Source organism: Taudactylus pleione, unplaced genomic scaffold (genome assembly GCF_031769625.1).
Source record: "Taudactylus pleione unplaced genomic scaffold, aTauple2 ptg000285l, whole genome shotgun sequence".
In the NCBI taxonomy this organism is placed as follows: domain Eukaryota; kingdom Metazoa; phylum Chordata; class Amphibia; order Anura; family Myobatrachidae; genus Taudactylus; species Taudactylus pleione.
Genome location: NW_028284687.1, coordinates 1,268,296 through 1,292,630, shown reverse-complemented (window position 1 = coordinate 1,292,630; position 24,335 = coordinate 1,268,296). Strand labels below are relative to the sequence as shown.

Genomic DNA, 24,335 nt, shown 5'->3' with positions numbered 1-24,335 from the left:
TAGGTGGGGCTATTTAAATCACCGACTTGGCGGGCTCCGATTTGTATAGCCTCGAAAAAGCTACTCAGCGAAATGCGCATCGGCAGGCAGCTGTTGTGCGCTGTCTTAAAACATATGTTTTGATTTATTGCAATAAGAGTGTGTTAAAATGTGTCAATATAGGGAAATGCCATCCAATGATAAGGAAAAAATAAGACTCCGTCAATTTAGTAATTATAGTACCAGCGCTATATTTTGACATTCTGTCAATTAAATCCAGAGATTCTAGAGAGCCGTTACTTATAGATGTGACTTGCTACAAGATCGTGGTATCAGCATTATAGTTTAACATTCGGCGTGTGTGATGTGCTGTCCCAAAGATCTGATTCATTGCAGTGTGTGTCTGCCTAAACATGTGTTAATACATGGAAATGTTATTCATTAATAAGGGAGAGACATAACTCTGTTAATATAGTGATCATAGTATCAGTGTTATACTCTCACATTCTGGTAATTAAATTTAGAATACGGAGGTTCGAGAAAGTTATTGCCTGTATATGTAACTCCGTCACGGGGCTTACCAATGATGATTAAAGCACTAATATACTCTGACTCATTAGATACGGAGATCAGGAAAAATCTGTATACACACACAGCAGTGGGTTAAACATTGTAATACTAATCTGTAATCATCTGAGAAGCAACGGTTCAATGAATGTAAGATAAGCGCTTTTAACATTCCTAAGGAACGATAGAAACCAGTTCTGACGTAAGGTGCTTACACACGGTCAGATATAACAGGACGATATCGATCATATCGTTACTATCATCCTGTTTTTGGGCCCTTCCAACCCCCAAACAATGGTTGATGCACGGGCATGGATGGTCGATATCGACCATCGCCCGTACTTGCAGGCCAACCTGCTTGATATTGACTATAGGGACTCGTTATAGTCGTTTGGGGGTTGGTGCATGTGTTGAATGTTCGATATCAAACATCCAGCACATGCACCAACCCCCAGACGACGTAACGTTACACGATTAACGATGGTGGGTCCCTATAGTGAACAGGCTAACCTGGGTTGGCCTGCATGCACGGGCGATGGTCAGTATCGACCATCCGTGCTCATGCATCGACCATTGTTTGGTCGTTAGAGGGGGTTACAAAATAAAAAGGATGAAATAATCGATATAGATATCGTTTGTATCGTCCTTTTTATCTGACCTTGTGTATGCACCATAAGATCGCATGGAGCTAAATAAATATAGCAAATTGTAAGACTGTAACGGCAGGACATTGCAACATCTATTTGTATCAACTACTGGATACTTACAAAAAGTAACCACTCAACAACCTTTGTATAACAATTGCAACTGCAGATTTGTCTGATAAATAAAACACACACTACAAATTAATTTTACTATATATTGACTAATGAAGACAGCACAGCCTTGTTTTTGGAATTCTTTATTAGACAAAATTTTTCCCTTTTTTTTTTCATATCACTTTTTTTTCTTATCTATCATTGTTTTTATATTAAAGGGTATACAGATATGATGGATCTAAATATTTTGAATATTAAGCAATAATTAGCACTCTAATTATTACGTGTGGATAAGGATACCTGTGTTTTAATGCATATCTAATAAAGAAATGTTTTTATTAAAAAAAGAATTATAAACTTGTAGTGGGGACATGAATGCACCTATTTCAAACTGATTCTTTTTTTTCTTTTGGATTTTTGTATATACTATTGAATCAGTGGGTGGCACCTACATTTTACTTATAAGCATGGAGCTTTCCCTTTAAGTTGAATGACATAGGCAATATTCCCCTTGTACAATTTGGATTTATTTAAAACTTAGTGCGGGATTTTTGGTCTCTATTACACCATAAAGTTAAAGTTCGAATAATCGGCAGCAGAGTCTCCTCCTCCCCTATAAGCCAGCACCTGCCCCATGCAGCCTGTTTATACCTATGAAACACAAGGATAGGGAGTAGGAGGAGAGGAGGAAGACCTGGCACACAAAATCAGTCAAACCCTAGGACCAAACGTTTGCCAGAAGCCTCGTCTCATGTCTATAACCTCACAAAAATGTATTTTCCCCAGCGTGCATTCTCCGATGTTTAAGAAGCAAACTCTTTGTATGTTCTGAGTGTGGTGAGTGTTTTACAAACAGTTTCTCACCTGTGTGAATTCTCTGATGTTTAACAAGATTTGATTTGTGTGTAAAACATTTGCCGCACTCAGAGCATGGAAATGGTTTCTCACCTGTGTGCCTTCTCTGATGTTCAACAAGATTTGATTTCTGCGTAAAACATTTGCCACACTCAGAGCATGGGAATGGTTTCTCACCTGTGTGACTTCTCTGATGTTTATTATGACTTGATTTCTGCATAAAACATTTCCCACACTCAGAGCATGTAAACGGTTTCACACCTGTGTGACGTCTTTGATGTGAAACTAGAGATGATTTCTGTGTAAAACATTTCCCACACTCAGAACATACAAATGGCTTCTCACCTGTGTGACTTCTCTGATGTTTAATAAGACTTGATTTATGTGTAAACACTTTCCCACACTCAGAGCATATAAACGGTTTCACACCTGTGTGACTTCTCTCATGTGTAACAAGTTGTGATTTCCGTATAAAACATTTCCCACACTCAGAGCATGAGAATGGCTTCTCACCTGTGTGACTTCTCTCATGTGTAACAAAATGTGATAACTGTATAAAACATTTCCCACACTCAGAGCATGAAAATGGCCTCTCACCTGTGTGTAATAGCTTATGTTTGCTAAGAGCAGATTTATTTCTAAAACATTTCCCACACTCAGAACATTGTACTCCTTTCTCACCAGTGTGAATTTTCTGATGTTCAACAAGGCCATCTTTGCGTGTAAAACATTTCCCACACTCAGAACATGAAAATACTTCATCACTGGTGTGCTGTCTCCTATGCCTAAGTAGACTTTTATTCTTATTAAAACATTTCCCACACTCAGAACATGGAAACTGTTTTTCACCCATGTGAGTTTTCTGATGTTTAATAAGCTTATAGTTGCTTGTAAAACATTTCCCACACTCAGAACATGGAAATAGTTTGTCACATGGGTGATGTCTTTGATGTATAACAAGAGCTGATTTTTGTCGAAAACATTTCCCACACTCAGGACATGGAAATGGCTTCTCCCCTGTGTGACGTCTCTGATGTGTAACAAGATGTGATTCTCGTGTAAAACATTTCCCACACTCAGAACATGGAAATGGTTTCTCACCTGTGTGACTTCTCTGATGTCTAACAAGATGTGATTCTCGTGTAAAACATTTCCCACACTCAGAACATGGAAACGGTTTCTCACCTGTGTGACTTCTCTGATGTCTATTAAGATGGGATTTTTGTGTGAAACATTTCCCACACTCAGAGCATGGAAATGGTCTCTCACCAGTGTGACGTCTCTGATGTTTAACAAGATCTGAATTGTTTGTAAAACATTTCCCACACCCAGAACATGGAAATGTTTTTTTACCTGTGTGACTTTGATGAATAACTGAAATGGATTTACTATTACCATGATCAAAACATGAAAACACTGTATCACCTGTATCAGTTGTACTATGTGTAGCAAAAACCAATTTATCAGGAAAATATTCCTCATGATTAGAGGGCACAAGTGATTTATCTGCACTGATAACTACTGGATGTATATTTCTGGTAATCGGGTTTTCTCCTGAAGAATCTTGCGTGATGTTATCTTCTATTTTAAAATCTGAAGACAAAGCGAGACTTCCCTCCGTAGGATCCCTACTTGTGCATCCATCTGCTGGAAATAACATAATTTCACACTATTAGCGAGTACAAGAGGTCTGGTTGTTTAATCCCTTCAGTGCTAAGGACAAGTAATATTCATCCTCAGCACATACCTCAAATCGAACACTGAAGGAGATCAAAGGGGGAGGGGTAGGAATTACCTATCATTCCCTTGTGTGATGATCTAACAAAAAGGGGAAGAGTTTATGCCATTACTCTACAGGAACTAATGATACACACTTATGTGGAGACACAAAGGTTACGGTCTCTCAAATGATGCAGTATCTTTGTGATTACTGTCTGGTGATAATGGTGACAATAACCTCATCCAATGCAGATCTATAGAGCCAGAGATGGCAGAGGGCTTTTAAAGTGACCAATTTATCCCGTTCTGGTACCTACAGACCCATGGACACCCTTATTAGGGCAAACCATATTTTTCTTACTTATTTTATGCAATTCACTGAAACTAGTAAAACAAATAATGTATTATAATTTTCAAGAGCAGATCCTATTATAAAATCCTGTGTGTAGAACCCTGGGAGCTTCAGTAAAGACAATCACTGAGTGGATAAGAGAGAAACAGGACAGTGGTAGTAAGTGTTTATTACTCACCTGTGCTGATATCTGTAGGGATTTCCTCCTCCTTACACTGCTGATAAGCCCTCACATACGTCTCTTCTTCTCCCTCTATATCTTCTGCCTTTATATCAGTCACATATGTCTCTTCTTCTCCCTCTATATCTTCTGTCCTTATATTAGTCACATACGTCTCTTTTTCTCCTGCTATATCTCCTGCCTTTATATCAGTCACATAGGTCTCTTCTTTTACTTCTATATCTGCCTTATACGTCACATACATCTCTTCTTCTTCATCTATGTCTTCTGCCTTTATATCAGTCACGTACATCTCTTCTTCTTCATGTATATCTTCTGCCTTTATATCAGTCACATACGTTGCTTCTTCTTCATCTATAGCTTCTGCCTTTATATCTGTCACATACGTCTCTTCTCCCTCTATATCGTCTGCTTTCATATCAGTCACATACGTCTCTTCTTCTCCATCTGTATCTTCTGCCTTTATATCAGTCACATGTGTCTCTTCTCCCTCTATATCTTCTGCCTTTATATCAGTCATATATTCTCCCTAAATTACCCACAATTCAGACAAAATAATACTGTAATAATGTCTACTCTAATATTAAACAGTAGCATACTGGTGAATAAGACACACATAGGTGCTCTACATTCAAACTACCTGATGCTCCTGTGAGGTCCTGTGATTCTCATCTGTACAATGCTGTGAATAAAGAGGATGGGGACATCTCTCTGGGGTATTTCTGTTACTGGGTCCATCTGTAGGAGACACACAGTGAGTGAGTACATTGTATATATGTGATTATCAGATGACATGTATATAGGGGCCCCCATACCTGCTCTACCCTGTACAACAAATGAGTCTCCTCTTACCCAGTGATGTGAAGGGCTGGTGATTCTCCATCATCACATCCTTGTACAGACCCCTGTGTTCCGCTATATACTCCCCCTCCTGCATGGAGACATAGACAGTGATATCCTGACACCTTATAGGAACCTGACACACACAATAATATAGTCATCACCCAGACACATCCCCTGGTGTTACTGTATAATGTCCCATTCCCAGCAGTCACCTCTCCAGTCAGCAGCTGAATGATCGTGTTGGTGAGCTCCAGGATCTTCTGGTCATTGTGTCTCTCATGTATCAGTGAGTGAGGTGGAGGCACCATGATGGGACATTGGGCCCTGCTCAGTCCTCCTGACACATGGGGAGAGCTGCTGGGTGTATCAAAGTCACCGGATGTCTTCTTCACTACCGTGTAATCCTGTGTATTGGATGTAGAAGTATAAATAATTAAAATACTTCTTAAACTTTGGTTTATTAAGCAGGTCACAAAACTATGTATAGAACACAGAACACAAAAGCAAATGAAGGTTACATGGTAAGACAATAGTTCTGTAAGGAAAATTTAGAAAGCAAATATTAAAAGGACGTAACATTTTAGTGAACAGAAAGTAACCAATGTCTAATAAGACCTAAGAGAATAACAAAGGTTAGGAAAAAGAAGTCACCTTAGGTAACAAAAACACAAATCATAATTAACCAGTCATAAAAGGATTGGAGAAGCTGGGAGGGATCACATCGATATAAACCAGTCTTAGACCGTAAATTTGAGACAAATCACAAGTTGCTCTCTAATATAGATATCAAATAGATGTTTTTTGATACATAGGAAAGTTTTATAAGAGCTGGAGTATTTTTGAAAAGACGCTTTAGCCCAGTCCAACCTAAAGATAGGATATAATTTCTGATGAAATAGAGACATAGGTGGAGGTTTGTTTTGAATCTATGTCTGAAGAACACTTTTCTGTGCTGCCCCCGAGACTGCCAACAATAACTTATAAATTGGAAATTACTCTAACTCCTGGCAGAAGTTTATAAAAATTAACCTGAGTTAGTGTTAGAGGGAAGGAACTCACCAGAAAGTCAGTAGTAACCCTCCAGATCTGAACCCAAAAACATTTAATGAAGGAGCAACTCCAGAAGCAATGATACATGTCTGCTCTCAAAGATCCACACTTAGTACAAGAGTGAGAGTCTGAAATCCCAATTTGGAAACAAAGATAGAGGGTGAAGTATGCCTGGTATTTATTTCCAAACATTTCAGTGTACTTGGGCATAGATAAGAGCTTTATAGAAGACAAGGAGTTTAGGAGAATTCCAGGAGATAGGGAGGTAAAATAATACAACCATTTCACTAAACCTCTAGAGGTCTTGTCATAATCAAAAATGTATCTCAGGGACACATAATAGGATGAAATTGTCTTGGTTCCCAGACAGGACGTGGATGCTAAAGAATTAAAAAATAATCACATGCCAATCACGAGAAAACAGAAAGCAAGCTACTTGACAATGACAGCTTGAAAAAATTGCAATAAAATAATCAAAACAATTGTATCTGCCAAATAGATTATGAAATGAAAATGGGATTTTGGTGGATGGATTCAAATATTTGCCTATATGACTCAGAACCAATTTTTGCCATAAAGTGAAGTGGTAGAACGCCATTCCATCTTGATAAAATGGGATTTTCAATAAGGGAAGATAAGGTGATTATTGAGGATTTATCCCGTGCCCAGTTTTACATACTGATCCTACGAAGGCGATTATCGGCAATATGAGTATATGGACCTTATTCAGAGTCGGTCGCGAGCACTAAGCGCTCGCAACCGACTCGATGTTGGTCCACTGGGCATGCGCACGACGGAGACGGCTCCGTCGTGCGCATGCGCGAGCCCCCACTAACGACGGGTGATCTGTCGTTAGCGGGCTCGAAGCAGACGGAGCGAGCTGTCGGTGTTGATTGACAGCTCGCTCCGTTTGCTGGGCGGGCAGGGGGAATGCCTGTCCAAACTGAGGCGTTCCCGCCGGAACACTAGCCATTTGGGGGCGGCCCCACTGACATCACCAGTGATGTCAGTGGGGAGCTTCCTGCTGAAACACAGCAGAAAGCTTCCTGGGGCTTAAGGTTGACGAGACCCTACCCTAGGGTCTTGTCGTAAGACCCGATGGTCGCGATGGTCTTGACCATCGCGACCATCTCCCTTAGCGGTCGTTAGAGCTGTGGGTGTTAACATGGAGGCGGCCGTTCAGGATGCAAGCGGCCGCCCTGTTTCTGAGCGACCGCTTGCATCCTACGACCGCCTCTGAATGAGGCCCTATATGTCATGACTACTTACAAGCCCATCTCGGTGGTGTGATTGCTGAGTGAAGTCACAGTGCTAAGGACTTTTCAAAACTGACTCTAAAGCCGATAGGACAACAAGTTCTGTCATTTTGGACATTAATAGGGCTAAGGAGAATTCAGGATTTGAGATATTAAACTATTAGCAAAAGCAGATATCCTCACCTGTTCCAAACCACCACAAATGCCCCTGAGAAGAGACCATTGGTGGAGAAAATAAAGCATTGGGACAAGTATCAAATTAAAGTGGAAGCGGGGGAAACCTTACTGGCATCCAAACTAAGCAATTATATTAATGGAATGAATTGAATAAGAGGCTGTTACTGCCATTATTGCCACACAAATTTCTCTAACCGAGTGATGGCCCCTGACTAAGCCCAACTGACGGTTCGTCAAGAACTGATTGTAGTCAATAGGCCATTATTGTGACAAGCAAGAGATTCAAGAGAAATTTATAGGGCGGTAGGATGACATCAATAGGGGATCTTTATCAGAATTCAAAATGAGGGTTGTATCGGCTTAACTGACCCATGGGAAGGATGGGTTAAATTGGGGAACATGGCAAAAAAGTTCCAAGAAAACCGGAACCAGCTCAACAAAGACCTCTTTCTGAGGTATAATCTCTGTATCAAGAAAAGCTCTTTAGGTTTCAAAATTGTTTTAAAATTCTTAGACTTATAAATATAAATAAGAGGAAAATACCAAAGGTGGGAAAATGGACACGGCAAGGTTCATTTAAGCAAAAATAAAAATACGGCCATGATACATGATAAGAAAGTCGCCCAACATAGAAATATGAGCTTCGAAACAAAGTCATCACTCAGTAAAAAAAGAATCAATTTTGGAAAAGGAAAAGTGAACCACAGAAAGAAAAGTATATGAATGAGTGAAGGGATTGATAAGTCACTATGGCTCAGTTAAGACCATGAGACAAATTTAAATGAGAGAGAGGCCCAAGATCAGACAGTCTAGGGCGTAGTGGGATCGGGGGACCTATAGAGGAGATGGTTATCAACATTGATGTTACTACCCAAAATTAAATTGAAGAAGCAAATGGGAGATAGGGAGATATCATGGAAAGATAAAAGAGGGGGGCTATTAGGGGCATACATTTTCAACAAAGCATAGGGTGACAGTGACCTGACGGCTTCAGCCTCCACTTCACGATCACAGATTTGGGTTTATCCCCACTGGGTTTTGGGGTATCAGGGATTCCTGCTTACCGTCAGTGACCGCCTGTCCCTGACAACACCCCCTGCACAGTGGGCGGGTATGTAGCTGCCCCCATCAAACTCCTACTGTCGGAGTTTGGAACCGCTTACTGCTGCGAATGCATCGACTAGCTGCGGCCACACCTCTCTGATTGGTGTCGGCTGATTACTCCTGATCCCTCGCAATGGACCAGGCTCTGCACGGTAGCTGGCAGAGGGCTTGAGCTCTGGAGGCGCTTGGCTCAATCCAGAACAGCAGGAGAACGGAATAACATTTTGCCCAATTCCATTGGTCGCAGGATGCAGATGCAGTCGTAGTCAGGCAAGATGTTTATTGCTCATTAGTCTTGAAAAAGACCCTTTCCTCCGATTCAAAGGATACAGTATACAGAAATCTTACAGCAGTCTTGATCTTCAAAAGAAATACAAAGATGTACATTTTTACTAGACACACAGCCTTTTTTTATGCCACTCCAATACACATTACCACAGGGGGTAAGTCCACCCTGTGGTGTGTAACCAATCACCTTAAGTGCATGTGCTGGCCACAGGCACTTTTAATATTGTCCCCTATGGACATTGGGGACTGCTCACTGCTCTGTGTCTGAGCCCACCCGCAGAACTCGGCACACCCATGACTCTGACTCGTCTGGAAGGGACAAAGTTTTACCTCCAAAATGGACTTCCAGGAATCTGCCCAGGGACCCAGCTTACCACCTCTAGTCTGAATCTGAGTTCCAGAGATAGACAGCCCAGGTCCCCTGGCAGCATCTCCTGCCCACCGAGTGGGAGCCCTTTGAAGCTCCTGCCAAACACTCAGCTGGCTGCATTGGCCAGCTTCTTAGGCACTGATCCCCAATCCAATTGCTTCATAAAAATGAGTCATCACCCTTCTTCCAATGTGTCTCCTGAATGTAAACCCTCGACCTATAAAGGTGAGCAAAAAATCTTTTGCACTTGCTGGGTGTATTTAGACCTCCGTTTCATGATACAGAATTCAAGGAGGCGGCTAGAACAGAATCAGAAAGGCTCGGTGAAGAGGCATGGATACCCTTAACCCTGAAGAGGGACAACTTTAAACCAGTAGAATTAATAACAGAAACCCGGCCCCCCACCGCCACCCCACACCTCCATCGAGCACAGAAGAATATAGTACATTTCTGAGATGGCTTCCAACACAAAGTACTTCATACAAAAGTAATACAAACAGTAAAAGCAAATAATAAAATGAAAAGTTATAAACCAAAATAATCAGCAATTGGGCTCTAGAGTTTAGTCTCCAGCACAACAGACAAATTACTATGAATAAAAATAACAAAGGACAAAGATAGCTAAAGTCTGTATATATATACACACACACACACACACTCCCAGATCCCCTCACCTCCCCAGTCATGTCCCTGTATTATTACTATAGATATAAGTGATGTCACTGTGACACTCCCAGACCCCACTCACCACCCCAGTCATGTCCCTGTATTATTACTATAGATATAAGTGATGTCACTGTGACACCCCCAGATCCTCTCACCTCCCAGTCATGTCCCTGTATTATTACTATAGATATAAGTGATGTCACTGTGACACTCCCAGATCCCCTCACCTCCCCAGTCATGTCCCTGTATTATTACTATAGATATAAGTGATGTCACTGTGACACTCCCAGATCCCCTCACCTCCCCAGTCATGTCCCTGTATTATTACTATAGATATAAGTGATGTCACTGTGACACTCCCAGATCCCCTCACCTCCCCAGTCATGTCCCTGTATTATTACTATAGATATAAGTGATGTCACTGTGACACTCCCAGATCCCCTCTCCTCCCCAGTCATGTCCCTGTATTATTACTATAGATATAAGTGATGTCACTGTGACACCCCCAGATCCCCTCACCTCCCCAGTCATGTCCCTGTATTATTACTATAGATATAAGTGATGTCACTGTGACACTCCCAGACCCCACTCACCACCCCAGTCATGTCCCTGTATTATTACTATAGATATAAGTGATGTCACTGTGACACCCCCAGATCCTCTCACCTCCCCAGTCATGTCCCTGTATTATTACTATAGATATAAGTGATGTCACTGTGACACTCCCAGATCCCCTCACCTCCCCAGTCATGTCCCTGTATTATTACTATAGATATAGGTGATGTCACTGTGACACTCCCAGATCCCCTCACCTCCCCAGTCATGTCCCTGTATTATTACTATAGATATAAGTGATATCACTGTGACACTCCCAGATCCCCTCACCTCCCCAGTCATGTCCCTGTATTATTACTATAGATATAAGTGATGTCACTGTGACACTCCCAGATCCCCTCACCTCCCCAGTCATGTCCCTGTATTATTACTATAGATATAAGTGATGTCACTGTGACACTCCCAGATCCCCTCACCTCCCCAGTCATGTCCCTGTATTATTACTATAGATATAAGTGATGTCACTGTGACACTCCCAGATCCCCTCACCTCCCCAGTCATGTCCCTGTATTATTACTATAGATATAAGTGATGTCACTGTGACACTCCCAGATCCTCTCACCTCCCCAGTCATGTCCCTGTATTATTACTATAGATATAAGTGATGTCACTGTGACACTCCCAGATCCCCTCACCTCCCCAGTCATGTCCCTGTATTATTACTATAGATATAAGTGATGTCACTGTGACACTCCCAGATCCCCTCACCTCCCCAGTCATGTCCCTGTATTATTACTATAGATATAAGTGATGTCACTGTGACACCCCCAGATCCTCTCACCTCCCCAGTCATGTCCCTGTATTATTACTATAGATATAAGTGATGTCACTGTGACACTCCCAGATCCCCTCACCTCCCCAGTCATGTCCCTGTATTATTACTATAGATATAAGTGATGTCACTGTGACACTCCCAGATCCCCTCACCTCCCCAGTCATGTCCCTGTATTATTACTATAGATATAAGTGATGTCACTGTGACACTCCCAGATCCCCTCACCTCCCCAGTCATGTCCCTGTATTATTACTATAGATATAAGTGATGTCACTGTGACACTCCCAGATCCCCTCACCTCCCCAGTCATGTCCCTGTATTATTACTATAGATATAAGTGATGTCACTGTGACACTCCCAGATCCCCTCACCTCCCCAGTCATGTCCCTGTATTATTACTATAGATATAAGTGATGTCACTGTGACACTCCCAGATCCCCTCACCTCCCCAGTCATGTCCCTGTATTATTACTATAGATATAAGTGATGTCACTGTGACACTCCCAGATCCCCTCACCTCCCCAGTCATGTCCCTGTATTATTACTATAGATATAAGTGATGTCACTGTGACACTCCCAAATCCCATCACCTCCCCAGTCATGTCCCTGTATTATTACTATAGGTATAAGTGATGTCACTGTGACACCCCCAGATCCCCTCACCTCCCCAGTCATGTCCCTGTATTATTACTATAGATATAAGTGATGTCACTGTGACACTCCCAGATCCTCTCACCTCCCCAGTCATGTCCCTGTATTATTACTATAGATATAAGTGATGTCACTGTGACACTCCCAGATCCTCTCACCTCCCCAGTCATGTCCCTGTATTATTACTATAGATATAAGTGATGTCACTGTGACACTCCCAGATCCCCTCACCTCCCCAGTCATGTCCCTGTATCATTACTATAGATATAAGTGATGTCACTGTGACACTCCCAGATCCTCTCACCTCCCCAGTCATGTCCCTGTATTATTACTATAGATATAAGTGATGTCACTGTGACACTCCCAGATCCCCTCACCTCCCCAGTCATGTCCCTGTATTATTACTATAGATATAAGTGATGTCACTGTGACACTCCCAAATCCCATCACCTCCCAGTCATGTCCCTGTATTATTACTATAGGTATAGGTGATGTCACTGTGACACTCCCAGATCCACTCACCTCCCCAGTCATGTCCCTGTATTATTACTATAGATATAAGTGATGTCACTGTGACACTCCCAGATCCCCTCACCTCCCCAGTCATGTCCCTGTATTATTACTATAGATATAAGTGATGTCACTGTGACACTCCCAGATCCCCTCACCTCCCCAGTCATGTCCCTGTATTATTACTATAGATATAAGTGATGTCACTGTGACACCCCCAGATCCCCTCACCTCCCCAGTCATGTCCCTGTATTATTACTATAGATATAAGTGATGTCACTGTGACACTCCCAGATCTCCTCACCTCCCCAGTCATGTCCCTGTATTATTACTATAGATATAAGTGATGTCACTGTGACACCCCCAGATCCCCTCACCTCCCCAGTCATGTCCCTGTATTATTACTATAGATATAAGTGATGTCACTGTGACACTCCCAGATCCCCTCACCTCCCCAGTCATGTCTCTGTATTATTACTATAGATATAAGTGATGTCACTGTGACACTCCCAGATCCACTCACCTCCCCAGTCATGTCCCTGTATTATTACTATAGATATAAGTGATGTCACTGTGACACTCCCAGATCCCCTCACCTCCCCAGTCATGTCCCTGTATTATTACTATAGATATAAGTGATGTCACTGTGACACTCCCAAATCCCCTCACCTCCCAGTCATGTCCCTGTATTATTACTATAGATATAAGTGATGTCACTGTGACACTCCCAGATCCCCTCACCTCCCCAGTCATGTCCCTGTATTATTACTATAGATATAAGTGATGTCACTGTGACACTCCCAGATCCCCTCACCTCCCCAGTCATGTCCCTGTATTATTACTATAGATATAAGTGATGTCACTGTGACACTCCCAGATCCCCTCTCCTCCCCAGTCATGTCCCTGTATTATTACTATAGATATAAGTGATGTCACTGTGACACTCCCAGATCCCCTCACCTCCCCAGTCATGTCCCTGTATTATTACTATAGATATAAGTGATGTCACTGTGACACTCCCAGATCCCCTCACCTCCCCAGTCATGTCCCTGTATTATTACTATAGATATAAGTGATGTCACTGTGACACTCCCAGATCTCCTCACCTCCCCAGTCATGTCCCTGTATTATTACTATAGATATAAGTGATGTCACTGTGACACCCCCAGATCCCCTCACCTCCCCAGTCATGTCCCTGTATTATTACTATAGATATAAGTGATGTCACTGTGACACTCCCAGATCCCCTCACCTCCCCAGTCATGTCTCTGTATTATTACTATAGATATAAGTGATGTCACTGTGACACTCCCAGATCCCCTCACCTCCCCAGTCATGTCCCTGTATTATTACTATAGATATAAGTGATGTCACTGTGACACTCCCAGATCCCCTCACCTCCCCAGTCATGTCCCTGTATTATTACTATAGATATAAGTGATGTCACTGTGACACTCCCAAATCCCCTCACCTCCCAGTCATGTCCCTGTATTATTACTATAGATATAAGTGATGTCACTGTGACACTCCCAGATCCCCTCACCTCCCCAGTCATGTCCCTGTATTATTACTATAGATATAAGTGATGTCACTGTGACACTCCCAGATCCCCTCACCTCCCCAGTCATGTCCCTGTATTATTACTATAGATATAAGTGATGTCACTGTGACACTCCCAGATCCCCTCTCCTCCCCAGTCATGTCCCTGTATTATTACTATAGATATAAGTGATGTCACTGTGACACTCCCAGATCCCTTCACCTCCCCAGTCATGTGCCTGTATTATTACTATAGATATAAGTGATGTCACTGTGACACTCCCAGATCCCTTCACCTCCCCAGTCATGTCCCTGTATTATTACTATAGATATAAGTGATGTCACTGTGACACTCCCAGATCCCTTCACCTCCCCAGTCATGTCCCTGTATTATTACCATAGATATAAGTGATGTCACTGTGACACTCCCAGATCCCCTCACCTCCCCAGTCATGTCCCTGTATTATTACCATAGATATAAGTGATGTCACTGTGACACTCCCAGATCCCTTCACCTCCCCAGTCATGTCCCTGTATTATTACCATAGATATAAGTGATGTCACTGTGACACTCCCAGATCCCCTCACCTCCCCAGTCATGTCCCTGTATTATTACTATAGATATAAGTGATGTCACTGTGACACTCCCAGATCCCCTCACCTCCCCAGTCATGTCCCTGTATTATTACTATAGATATGTGATGTCACTGTGACACTCCCAGATCCCCTCACCTCCCGAGTCATGTCCCTGTATTATTACTATAGATATGTGATGTCACTGTGACACTCCCAGATCCCTTCACCTCCCCAGTCATGTCCCTGTATTATTACCATAGATATAAGTGATGTCACTGTGACACTCCCAGATCCCTTCACCTCCCCAGTCATGTCCCTGTATTATTACCATAGATATAAGTGATGTCACTGTGACACTCCCAGATCCCTTCACCTCCCCAGTCATGTCCCTGTATTATTACCATAGATATAAGTGATGTCACTGTGACACTCCCAGATCCCTTCACCTCCCCAGTCATGTCCCTGTATTATTACCATAGATATAAGTGATGTCACTGTGACACACCCAGATCCCTTCACCTCCCCAGTCATGTCCCTGTATTATTACCATAGATAAAAGTGATGTCACTGTGACACACCCAGATCCCCTCACCTCCCCAGTCATGTCCCTGTATTATTACTATAGATATATGTGATGTCACTGTGACACTCCCAGATCCCCTCACCTCCCCAGTCATGTCCCTGTATTATTACTATAGATATAAGTGATGTCACTGTGACACTCCCAGATCCCCACACCTCCCCAGTCATGTCCCTGTATTATTACTATAGATATAAGTGATGTCACTGTGACACTCCCAGATCCCCTCACCTCCCCAGTCATGTCCCTGTATTATTACTATAGATATAAGTGATGTCACTGTGACACTCCCAGATCCCCTCACCTCCCCAGTCATGTCCCTGTATTATTACTATAGATATAAGTGATGTCACTGTGACACTCCCAGATCCTCTCACCTCCCCAGTCATGTCCCTGTATTATTACTATAGATATAAGTGATGTCACTGTGATACTCCCAGATCCCCTCACCTCCCCAGTCATGTCCCTGTATTATTACTATAGATATAAGTGATGTCACTGTGACACTCCCAGATCCCCTCACCTCCCCAGTCATGTCCCTGTATTATTACTATAGATATAAGTGATGTCACTGTGACACTCCCAGATCTTCTCACCTCCCCAGTCATGTCCCTGTATTATTACTATAGATATAAGTGATGTCACTGTGACACCCCCAGATCCCCTCACCTCCCCAGTCATGTCCCTGCATTATTACTATAGATATAAGTGATATCACTGTGACACTCCCAGATCCCCTCACCTCCCCAGTCATGTCCCTGTATTATTACTATAGATATAAGTGATGTCACTGTGACACTCCCAGATCCCCTCACCTCCCCAGTCATGTCCCTGTATTATTACTATAGATATAAGTGATGTCACTGTGACACTTCCAGATCCCCTCACCTCTCCTGTCAGCAGGTAGACGATCTCCAGGGTAAGATTTAGGATCCTCTCAGTCATGTGACTCCTGTCCGTGTCCATCCTCAGGGAATCAGTGATGCATCTCATCCTCAAGTGACATCTAGTAAACATTCGGCTTCCTCACAGCTCAGTTGTCTAGGAGAAAGTATAATAACTATAATAAACACCACAGACTACCGATGTAGCATAATCGTATATGATGCACTAAGTGACCATCAAGTCCTCCTCTATTCCCCCCATGTCATATAGCTCTGGTCACAGGATGAGAAAGAGTGTCCTTCCTGTATAATAATAATAACAGGACACCACAGGCTGCTCCACCTGTATAATAATAATACCAGGACACAAGAGGCTGCTCCCCCAGTATAATAATAATAACAGGACACCACAGGCTGCTCCCATGTATAATAACAACAACAGGACACCACAGGCTGCCTCCCCTGTATAATAATAACAGGACACCACAGGCAGCTCCTCTGTATAATAATAATAATAATAATAATAATAACAACAGGACACCACAAGCTGCTCTCCCTGTATAATAATAACAGGACACCACAGGCTGCTCCCCTGTATAATAACAGGACACCACAGGCTGCTCCCACTGTATAATAATTATAACATGACACCACAGGCTGCTCCCACTGTATAATAATAACAGGACACCACAGGCTGCTCCCCTGTAAAATAATAACAACAGGACATCACCACAGGCTGCTCCCACTGTATAATAACAGAACACCACAGGCTGCTCCTCCAGTATAACAGGACACCACAGGCTGCTCCCCCTGTATAACAATAATAACAGGACACCACAGGCTGCTCCCCTGTATAATAGTAATAACAGGACACCACAGGCTGCTCCCCCTGTATAATAAAAGAACACTACAGGCTGTTCCCCCTGTATAATAACAGGACACCACAGGCTGCTCCCCCTGTATAATAACAGGACACCACAGGCTGCTCCCCCTGTATAATAACAGGACACCACAGGCTGCTCCCCCTGTATAATAATAATAACAGGACACCACAGGCTGCTCCCCTGTATAATAATAATAATAATAGGACACCACAGGCTGCTCCCCCTGTATAATAACAGGACACCACAGGCAGCTCCCCCTGTATAATAACAGGATACCACAGGCTGCTCCACCTGTATAATAACAGGACACCACAGGCTGCTCCACCTGTATAATAACAGGACACCACAGGCTGCTCCACCTGTATAATAACAGGACACCACAGGCTGCTCCACCTGTATAAAAGCAGGACAGGACCCTGTATAATAATAATAACAGGACACCACAGGCTTCTCCCCCTGTATAAAAATAATAACAGGACACCACAGGCAGCTCCCCCTGTATAATAATAACAGGACACCACAGGCTGCTCCCATGTATAATAACAACAACAGGACACCACAGGCTGCTCCCCCTGTATAACAACAGGACACCACAGGCTGCTCCCCCTGTATAATAATAACAGGACACCACAGGCTGCTCCCCTGTATAATAATAAGAGGACCCCACAGGCTGCTCCCCTGTATAATAATAAGAGGACACCACAGGCTGCTCTCCCTGTATAATAATAACAGGACACCACAGGCTGCTCCCCCCTGTAAAATAATAATAACAGGACACCACAGGCTGCTCTCCCTGTATAATAATAATAATAATAATAGGACACCATAGGCTGCTCCCCTGTATAATAATAATAACAGGACACCACATGCTGCTCTCCCTGTGCAATAACAGGACACCATAGGCTGCTCCCCCTGTATAATAATAATAACAGGGCACAACAGGCTGCTCCCCCTGTATAATAACAGAACACCACAGGCTGCTCCCCTGTATAATAATAATAATAATAACAGGACACCACAGGCTGCTCCCCCTGTATAATAACAGGACACCACAGGCAGCTCCCCCTTTATAATAACAGGATACCACAGGCTGCTCCACCTGTATAATAACAGGACACCACAGGCTGCTCCACCTGTATAAAAGCAGGACAGGACCCTGTATAATAATAACAGGACACCACAGGCTTCTCCCCCTGTATAAAAATAATAACAGTACACCACAGGCTGCTCCCACTGTATAATAACAGAACACCACAGGCTGCTCCTCCAGTATAATAACAGGACACCACAGGCTGCTCCCCCTGTATAACAATAATAACAGGACACCACAGGCTGCTCCCCTGTATAATAATACCAGGATACCACAGGCTGCTCCATCTGTATAATAATACTATGAGGACACCACAGGCTGCTCCCCCTGTATAATAACAGAACACCACAGGCTGCTCCTCCAGTATAGTAACAGGACACCAGAGGCTGCTCCCCCTGTATAACAATAATAACAGGACACCACAGGCTGCTCCCCTGTATAATAATACCAGGATACCACAGGCTGCTCCATCTGTATAATAATACTATGAGGACACCACAGGCTGCTCCCCCTGTATAATAACAGAACACCACAGGCTGCTCCTCCAGTATAGTAACAGGACACCACAGGCTGCTCCCCCTGTATAACAATAATAACAGGACACCACAGGCTGCTCCCCTGTATAATAATACCAGGATACCACAGGCTGCTCCATCTGTATAATAATACTATGAGGACACCACAGGCTGCTCCCCCTATATAATAATAATACCAGGACACAACAGGCTGCTCCCCTGTATAATAATAATAACAGGACACCACAGGCTGCTCCCCCTGTATAATAACAGGACACCACAAGCTGCTCCCCCTGTATAATAACAGGACACCACAGGCTGCTCACCCTGTATAATAATAATAACAGGACACCACAGGCTGCTCCCCCTGTATAATAACAGGACACTACAGGCTGCTCCCCCTGTATAATAACAGGACACCACATGCTGCTCCCCCTGTATAACAGTTACCTGCTGCCAGCGACAACAATGGCTCTTTCTCTGCACCGCCCCGTCCTTGTCCTCGCACCCGGAAGTGGATGTGGAATACTGATAATGACTTCCGGGGTGATGCAGGAGAATAGAAGAGACCGTAAGTCAGTGGAACGCAGGAGAATGACGGGTGGAACGCATATACCGGAAGTCTCATGCATTGCAATAACCGGAAGTCGGGTGGAACATAGGTTCTGTGACTGTGGTTCCGGATGAGAGCGCGGAGGCAGCAGCAGGGGGATGTGATGGGATAATTACTGTGTCGTCTCCTGTGTCAGAGGGAGGAGGAGGAGGAGGAGGAGGGAGCAGGGTGATGGCGGCTGCTGCTACATCTCACATCTATGTCACACTGGCTGCATAGGGGGGAAGATATTAGGATACTGTGTTACATGTAACTAGTAATGGCTGTTACTGATGGGAGGTCAGGGGGTGTAATCCTTAGCTGTGTGATTAGGAACATCTTATCCATTCCAGCTGCCGACACAGGGTGCCTACCACCTTATCCATTCCAGCTGCCGACACAGGGTGCCTACCACCTTATCTATTCCAGCTGCTGACACAGGGCACCTACCACCTTAACCAGCCATTCCAGCTGCCGACACAGGGCACATACCACCTTATCCAGCCATTCCAGCTGCCGACACAGGGCACCTACCACCTTATCCATTCCAGCTGCTGACACAGGGCACCTTATTCATTCCAGCTGCCAACACAGGGCGCATACAACCTTATCCATTCCAGCTGCCGACACAGGGCGCTAACCACCTTATCCATTCCAGCTGCCGACACAGGGCGCTAACCACCTTATCCATTCCAGCTGCCTACACAGGGCACATACCACCTTATCCAGCCATTCCAGTTTCTAGGCCTTGCAAGCCAGACAGCCTATGTAAGCTGAGGGTTAGTTGGCCAACGCCGTCCACCATTGCAACCAATGGTCACAGAGGTTATCCCAGCCTGCGACCTCAGTAGCAGTGCTGGGATCGCAGATACAGCAGGAGGTGTCATACAGGGGCCGTCATACACCACCTACTGCATTTTCATATTTGCAAGAACAAAATTGCAAAGCGGCTTGTGTGCAGCTTTGCAATTCCGTCCTCTGCTGAATTAGCCCCTAAGTTAGATAGCCGTTCCGGGTACCAGAATTGTGTGCAGACCACCATAGATAGCGGAACAGAGAGCAGACCAGGTTAGATAGCAGTCCGGGTGCCAGGACTTGGAGCAAACCAGCTAAGATAGCTGTTCCGGGTACCAGAATGAGCTGCTGACCACCTTAGCCGTTCTGTGTGCCAGAACATGTCACAGACCTTCTTAGATAGCCATTCTGGGTGCCAGAATGGGGAGCTAGCCACCTTAGATAGCTTTTCCAGGTGTCAGAACGGGGAGATGGCCATCTTAGATAGCAGTTCAGGGTGCCAGAACTGGTCTCTGACCACCTTAGATAGCCATTCCGGGTGACAGAACTGGTCCCTGACCACCTTAGATGGCCGCTGACCACCTTAGCCGTTCCGCGCAACCAGTACAGGGCGTTGACCACTTTATTATGGAGTTCCTGGTGCCGTAGCGGGGAGCAGGCCACCTTAGATAGCCATTCCAAGTGCAATACGGGGCACGGACCACCTTTGATGGTCTGTGCCCCATTCCAGCACTCGGTACAGCTACCTTAGATAGCCATTCCAGGTGCCGCAATAGGGGGCTGACCGCAATAGCTAGACATTTCAGATACCGGAATGGAGCACTGACCACCTTAGCCAGTATTTCAAAAGTATTAGAGAAAGCAGGTGGATCAGTGAGAGAAGAAAATAAGTCATGGCAGCAGAGGAAAAAGACACAGAAGGGGAAAACAGTCAGAGATATGTAGGCTGTGGGTGAGTAAATATTACAGTAATCAAGGAGAGAGATGATGAGGGCAAGGATGAGGGTTTTAGTGGCTTTCAGAGTAAGAAGGTGCATGATCCAGGAAATACTGCAGAGAAACAAATGACATGATTGGGAGAGGAAGTGACTGCATGGAGAGAAGAAGGTGGAAGCAAGTATGACACCCATACATCAGATTTGTGGAAAAGAGGAAAGAGAGATATTAATGGAGATGGAACGGTGGAGGGATACAGTAACTTCAGTTTTAGAGAGGATAGAAGTGGTGTGACATCCAAGAGGAACGAGTGGCACGGGAGAGGATAGGAGGGGAGCGGTCAGGGGAATAGAGGTACATTTTGGTGTCACAGGCATATAGATAAAATTGCATGCCGAAGGAGCTGATGCCCACCAAGGGAAGAGGTGCACAGAGAAAAGATGGGGCCAAGGACAGAGAGCTAAGTGGAAAGAAGGGGACGTGGAGTGAAGTGTGGAGACAGAGGAATAGTGCTTGGACAGGTAGGAAGAGAACCGTGTCACGGAAGCCAACAGAGTGGAGGATGCAATGGAGGAGGGGGTGGACAACTATTAAGAGTCCCCATAAGGTCAAGAGGGATTAGTAGAGAAAAAAGTGACCCTTGGATTTAGCAGATAGGCTGTCAATACTCACTTTGGTTAGGGTGGGTTTGGTAGAATGGAGAGGTTAAGACCAGATTGGAGGGGGTCAAGGAGAGCTTGATGTAGAGGAATGAGGGGAGTCTGTTGTAAACACCCTGCTCAAGATGTTTGGAGGCCTAGGGATGAAGAGAAATGGGGGAGGTAGTTGTAGAGGGAATAAGGGGTTGGTTTATTAAGAATGGGGATAACACGGCACATCAGAAGAAAGAGGGGAAGGTACCGGAGGAGAGGGATAGGTTAAGTAGGAAGGCATGTGGGAGCAGGAGAAAACTGATGGGAGGAAGAGGAGAGAAAGTTATGGACTTGGGCGGAAAGAAGACAGTTGGCAGCCGGGTGTGGGGGGTGAGAGGATGAGTCTGCAAGGAGATTTTTTTGTTTTTGGAGGAAAAGCAGTTGGAAAAATTAACTGCGGCATATAAATATCTAAAACCTCTTTACTACAACAGAAAGGGACGTACCTATGAGACCGGCGGCCGCGATGCCGCCGGACTCAATACATACAGCTGAATTCCAACAAGGCACTTAAGGTAGGCACCGAAATACAGATGCCTATCTTAATCCCGACGCCGGAACGCTGAAGGACACCAGCCTGAACGAGGTAAGTCCTTGGCGCCGTTAGCGTTAGCCGGGTAGGGTTAGGTTTTTGGGGGGAGGTTAGGGTTAGGCACCCCTAGGAGGGAGGGTGTACGATTTAGGCCCAAGCGGTGAACAACTCGCCAATCGCTGTCAGCTGAGCGTTGCAAACAGCCAATCACAAACGTTTTAGTAGTTCAAGCCCTGTCACCATCATTGAGTATTTGCAATTACCATGAATGGCTGCTAGTTTTACATCTTTTCCAAGCGTATCCCACCGCTTTTCTATATAAGTCTCCGAGAATGTGGCACGGGCGCTGTGTTCCCAGAGACCTGCACAAAAGCTACTGTCTACTGCGCCGCCAGAGAAGAGGGGAGCCTGCACACAGACCCTCTTTTTTAAACCACCTCTGTCTAACAATAAAGGGCTAATTTCTAATATTGATGGAAACGATGGGTATACATGGTTTCGTTGATTACATTCATTAGCATATTTGCACAGCGGACAATCATGCTTAATTGCAGCTTCGATCGCAATAGCCATCGATGGTGAATCAGGCCCCCAGTTCTCACAGCAGCTGCGTCTTTGGTCTGAGTAACCCTCAGTTACTCAGGATGGCCGGTGTTTTCATAGAGCCAGGGCCAAAAGACCCAGCCACTGGGTTGGCACACCCAGAAAATGGGGCCTATCACCATCGTTCTCTGGGAAGCTAGCTGCCCCCACGCCACCACCTAAATGGCCTCAGCCTCTCAATCAGGATGTGGCTTAGGGACACTGTTTGACATTGCAGCCGAGATGGGCATATGCGCAAATCTCGAAACATCGAAAAATTGCGTAAAAATCGCATTTTACTGAAAGAGGACCTCTAAGTGGGATGGGGAGTAGGGACGGGCATCGGTGTTACCATCGATGGCGATTTAAGTGGCCATCTATGGTGACCAACTATGCAATGGATGACCATTGATGGTTTCATCAACCGATGGTCATCCCGTTCTTTGACTGAAAGGTCCGTGGGCCAATCAGAACCTGGGGACAGGGCTTTGGGGGCGAAGCTATGCTATGTGTCCCAGCACGCATTCGGTTATGCCTTGCCATCGATACAGGGAAACCATCTGGTTCTCCCCCGTCAATGGTAAAAGTATTCAACATCGGCCAAAAACCATCAATGATTATGAATCGTCGATGGTCATCCCTAATTGGGAGCCGGTCAAGCAGGTTGCAGAGGAAGGAAGCAGACGACGTTCATCAGGAAATGAAAATGTGATTGAGAATGAATTGAAGTGAGGAGAAGCCAGGGAGAGGGAGGCCAGGGAGAGGAAGGCCATGAAGAGGGAGGCCAGGGAGAGGAAGGCCATGAAGAGGGAGGCCAGGGAGTGGAAGGCCATGAAGAGGGAGGCCAGGGAGAGGTTACAGTAGTCTAAGCAGGAAATGAATGGCAGTTTTAGTGACATTGGGAATAAGGAAGGGCCAGATTCTGGTGATGGTCAGGAGGTGGAAGCAGCTGGATGGAGAGACGGCCTGAATGTGGGGAGTGAGTGGAGTTGAGGATGACACCAAGGGCCGGTTTCAGACGTAGCCACAGTGTCGATGCCGCATGCAGATGGCCGATGTAAGTCTGCGCATGCGTCTGAGTCGCACAGCTCATGCCCCCCGATGGTCACCACATGGAGACGCAGCGCAGATATGGACACAGAGTCTGAATATCACCGTTCCTGGGAGGTAACAAGCGTGGCTAAGCAGACGCAGGCGTGACGCAGTAAGCAGCTGCTTCCAAAGACGCACAAACCGCTCACACAGAAGCCCATACTCAGACGGAGACACTGCGCCTCCTATAGACCTTAGACGGAACCGCAACACGCTGCTAATAAGGGTCATAATAGTAAGAATATTGGCCGCAGCATTAGACGTGGCTGCAGGAAAAGATGCAGCCGTGGCAGCGTCTGACACAGAATAAACCCCAGGCAGTGGCCTTGG

At 44.8% G+C, this 24,335-nt stretch overlaps 1 protein-coding gene across 1 annotated transcript in view; it reads right to left on the bottom strand.

The window, feature by feature from the left end:
- Positions 1-1,473: 1,473 nt before the first annotated feature.
- Positions 1,474-24,335, bottom strand: part of LOC148512039 (uncharacterized) — a 43,388-nt gene continuing 20,526 nt past the window's right edge. The window contains exons 7-12 of the mRNA XM_088482371.1: positions 16,300-16,436; positions 5,467-5,658; positions 5,264-5,342; positions 5,052-5,149; positions 4,409-4,940; positions 1,474-3,806 (exon numbers count right to left, since the gene is read on the bottom strand). Coding sequence (XP_088338497.1) covers positions 2,068-3,806; positions 4,409-4,940; positions 5,052-5,149; positions 5,264-5,342; positions 5,467-5,658; positions 16,300-16,436 — 2,777 coding nt within the window. The 3' untranslated portion in view covers positions 1,474-2,067. The remainder of the gene's footprint in view (positions 3,807-4,408; positions 4,941-5,051; positions 5,150-5,263; positions 5,343-5,466; positions 5,659-16,299; positions 16,437-24,335) is intronic.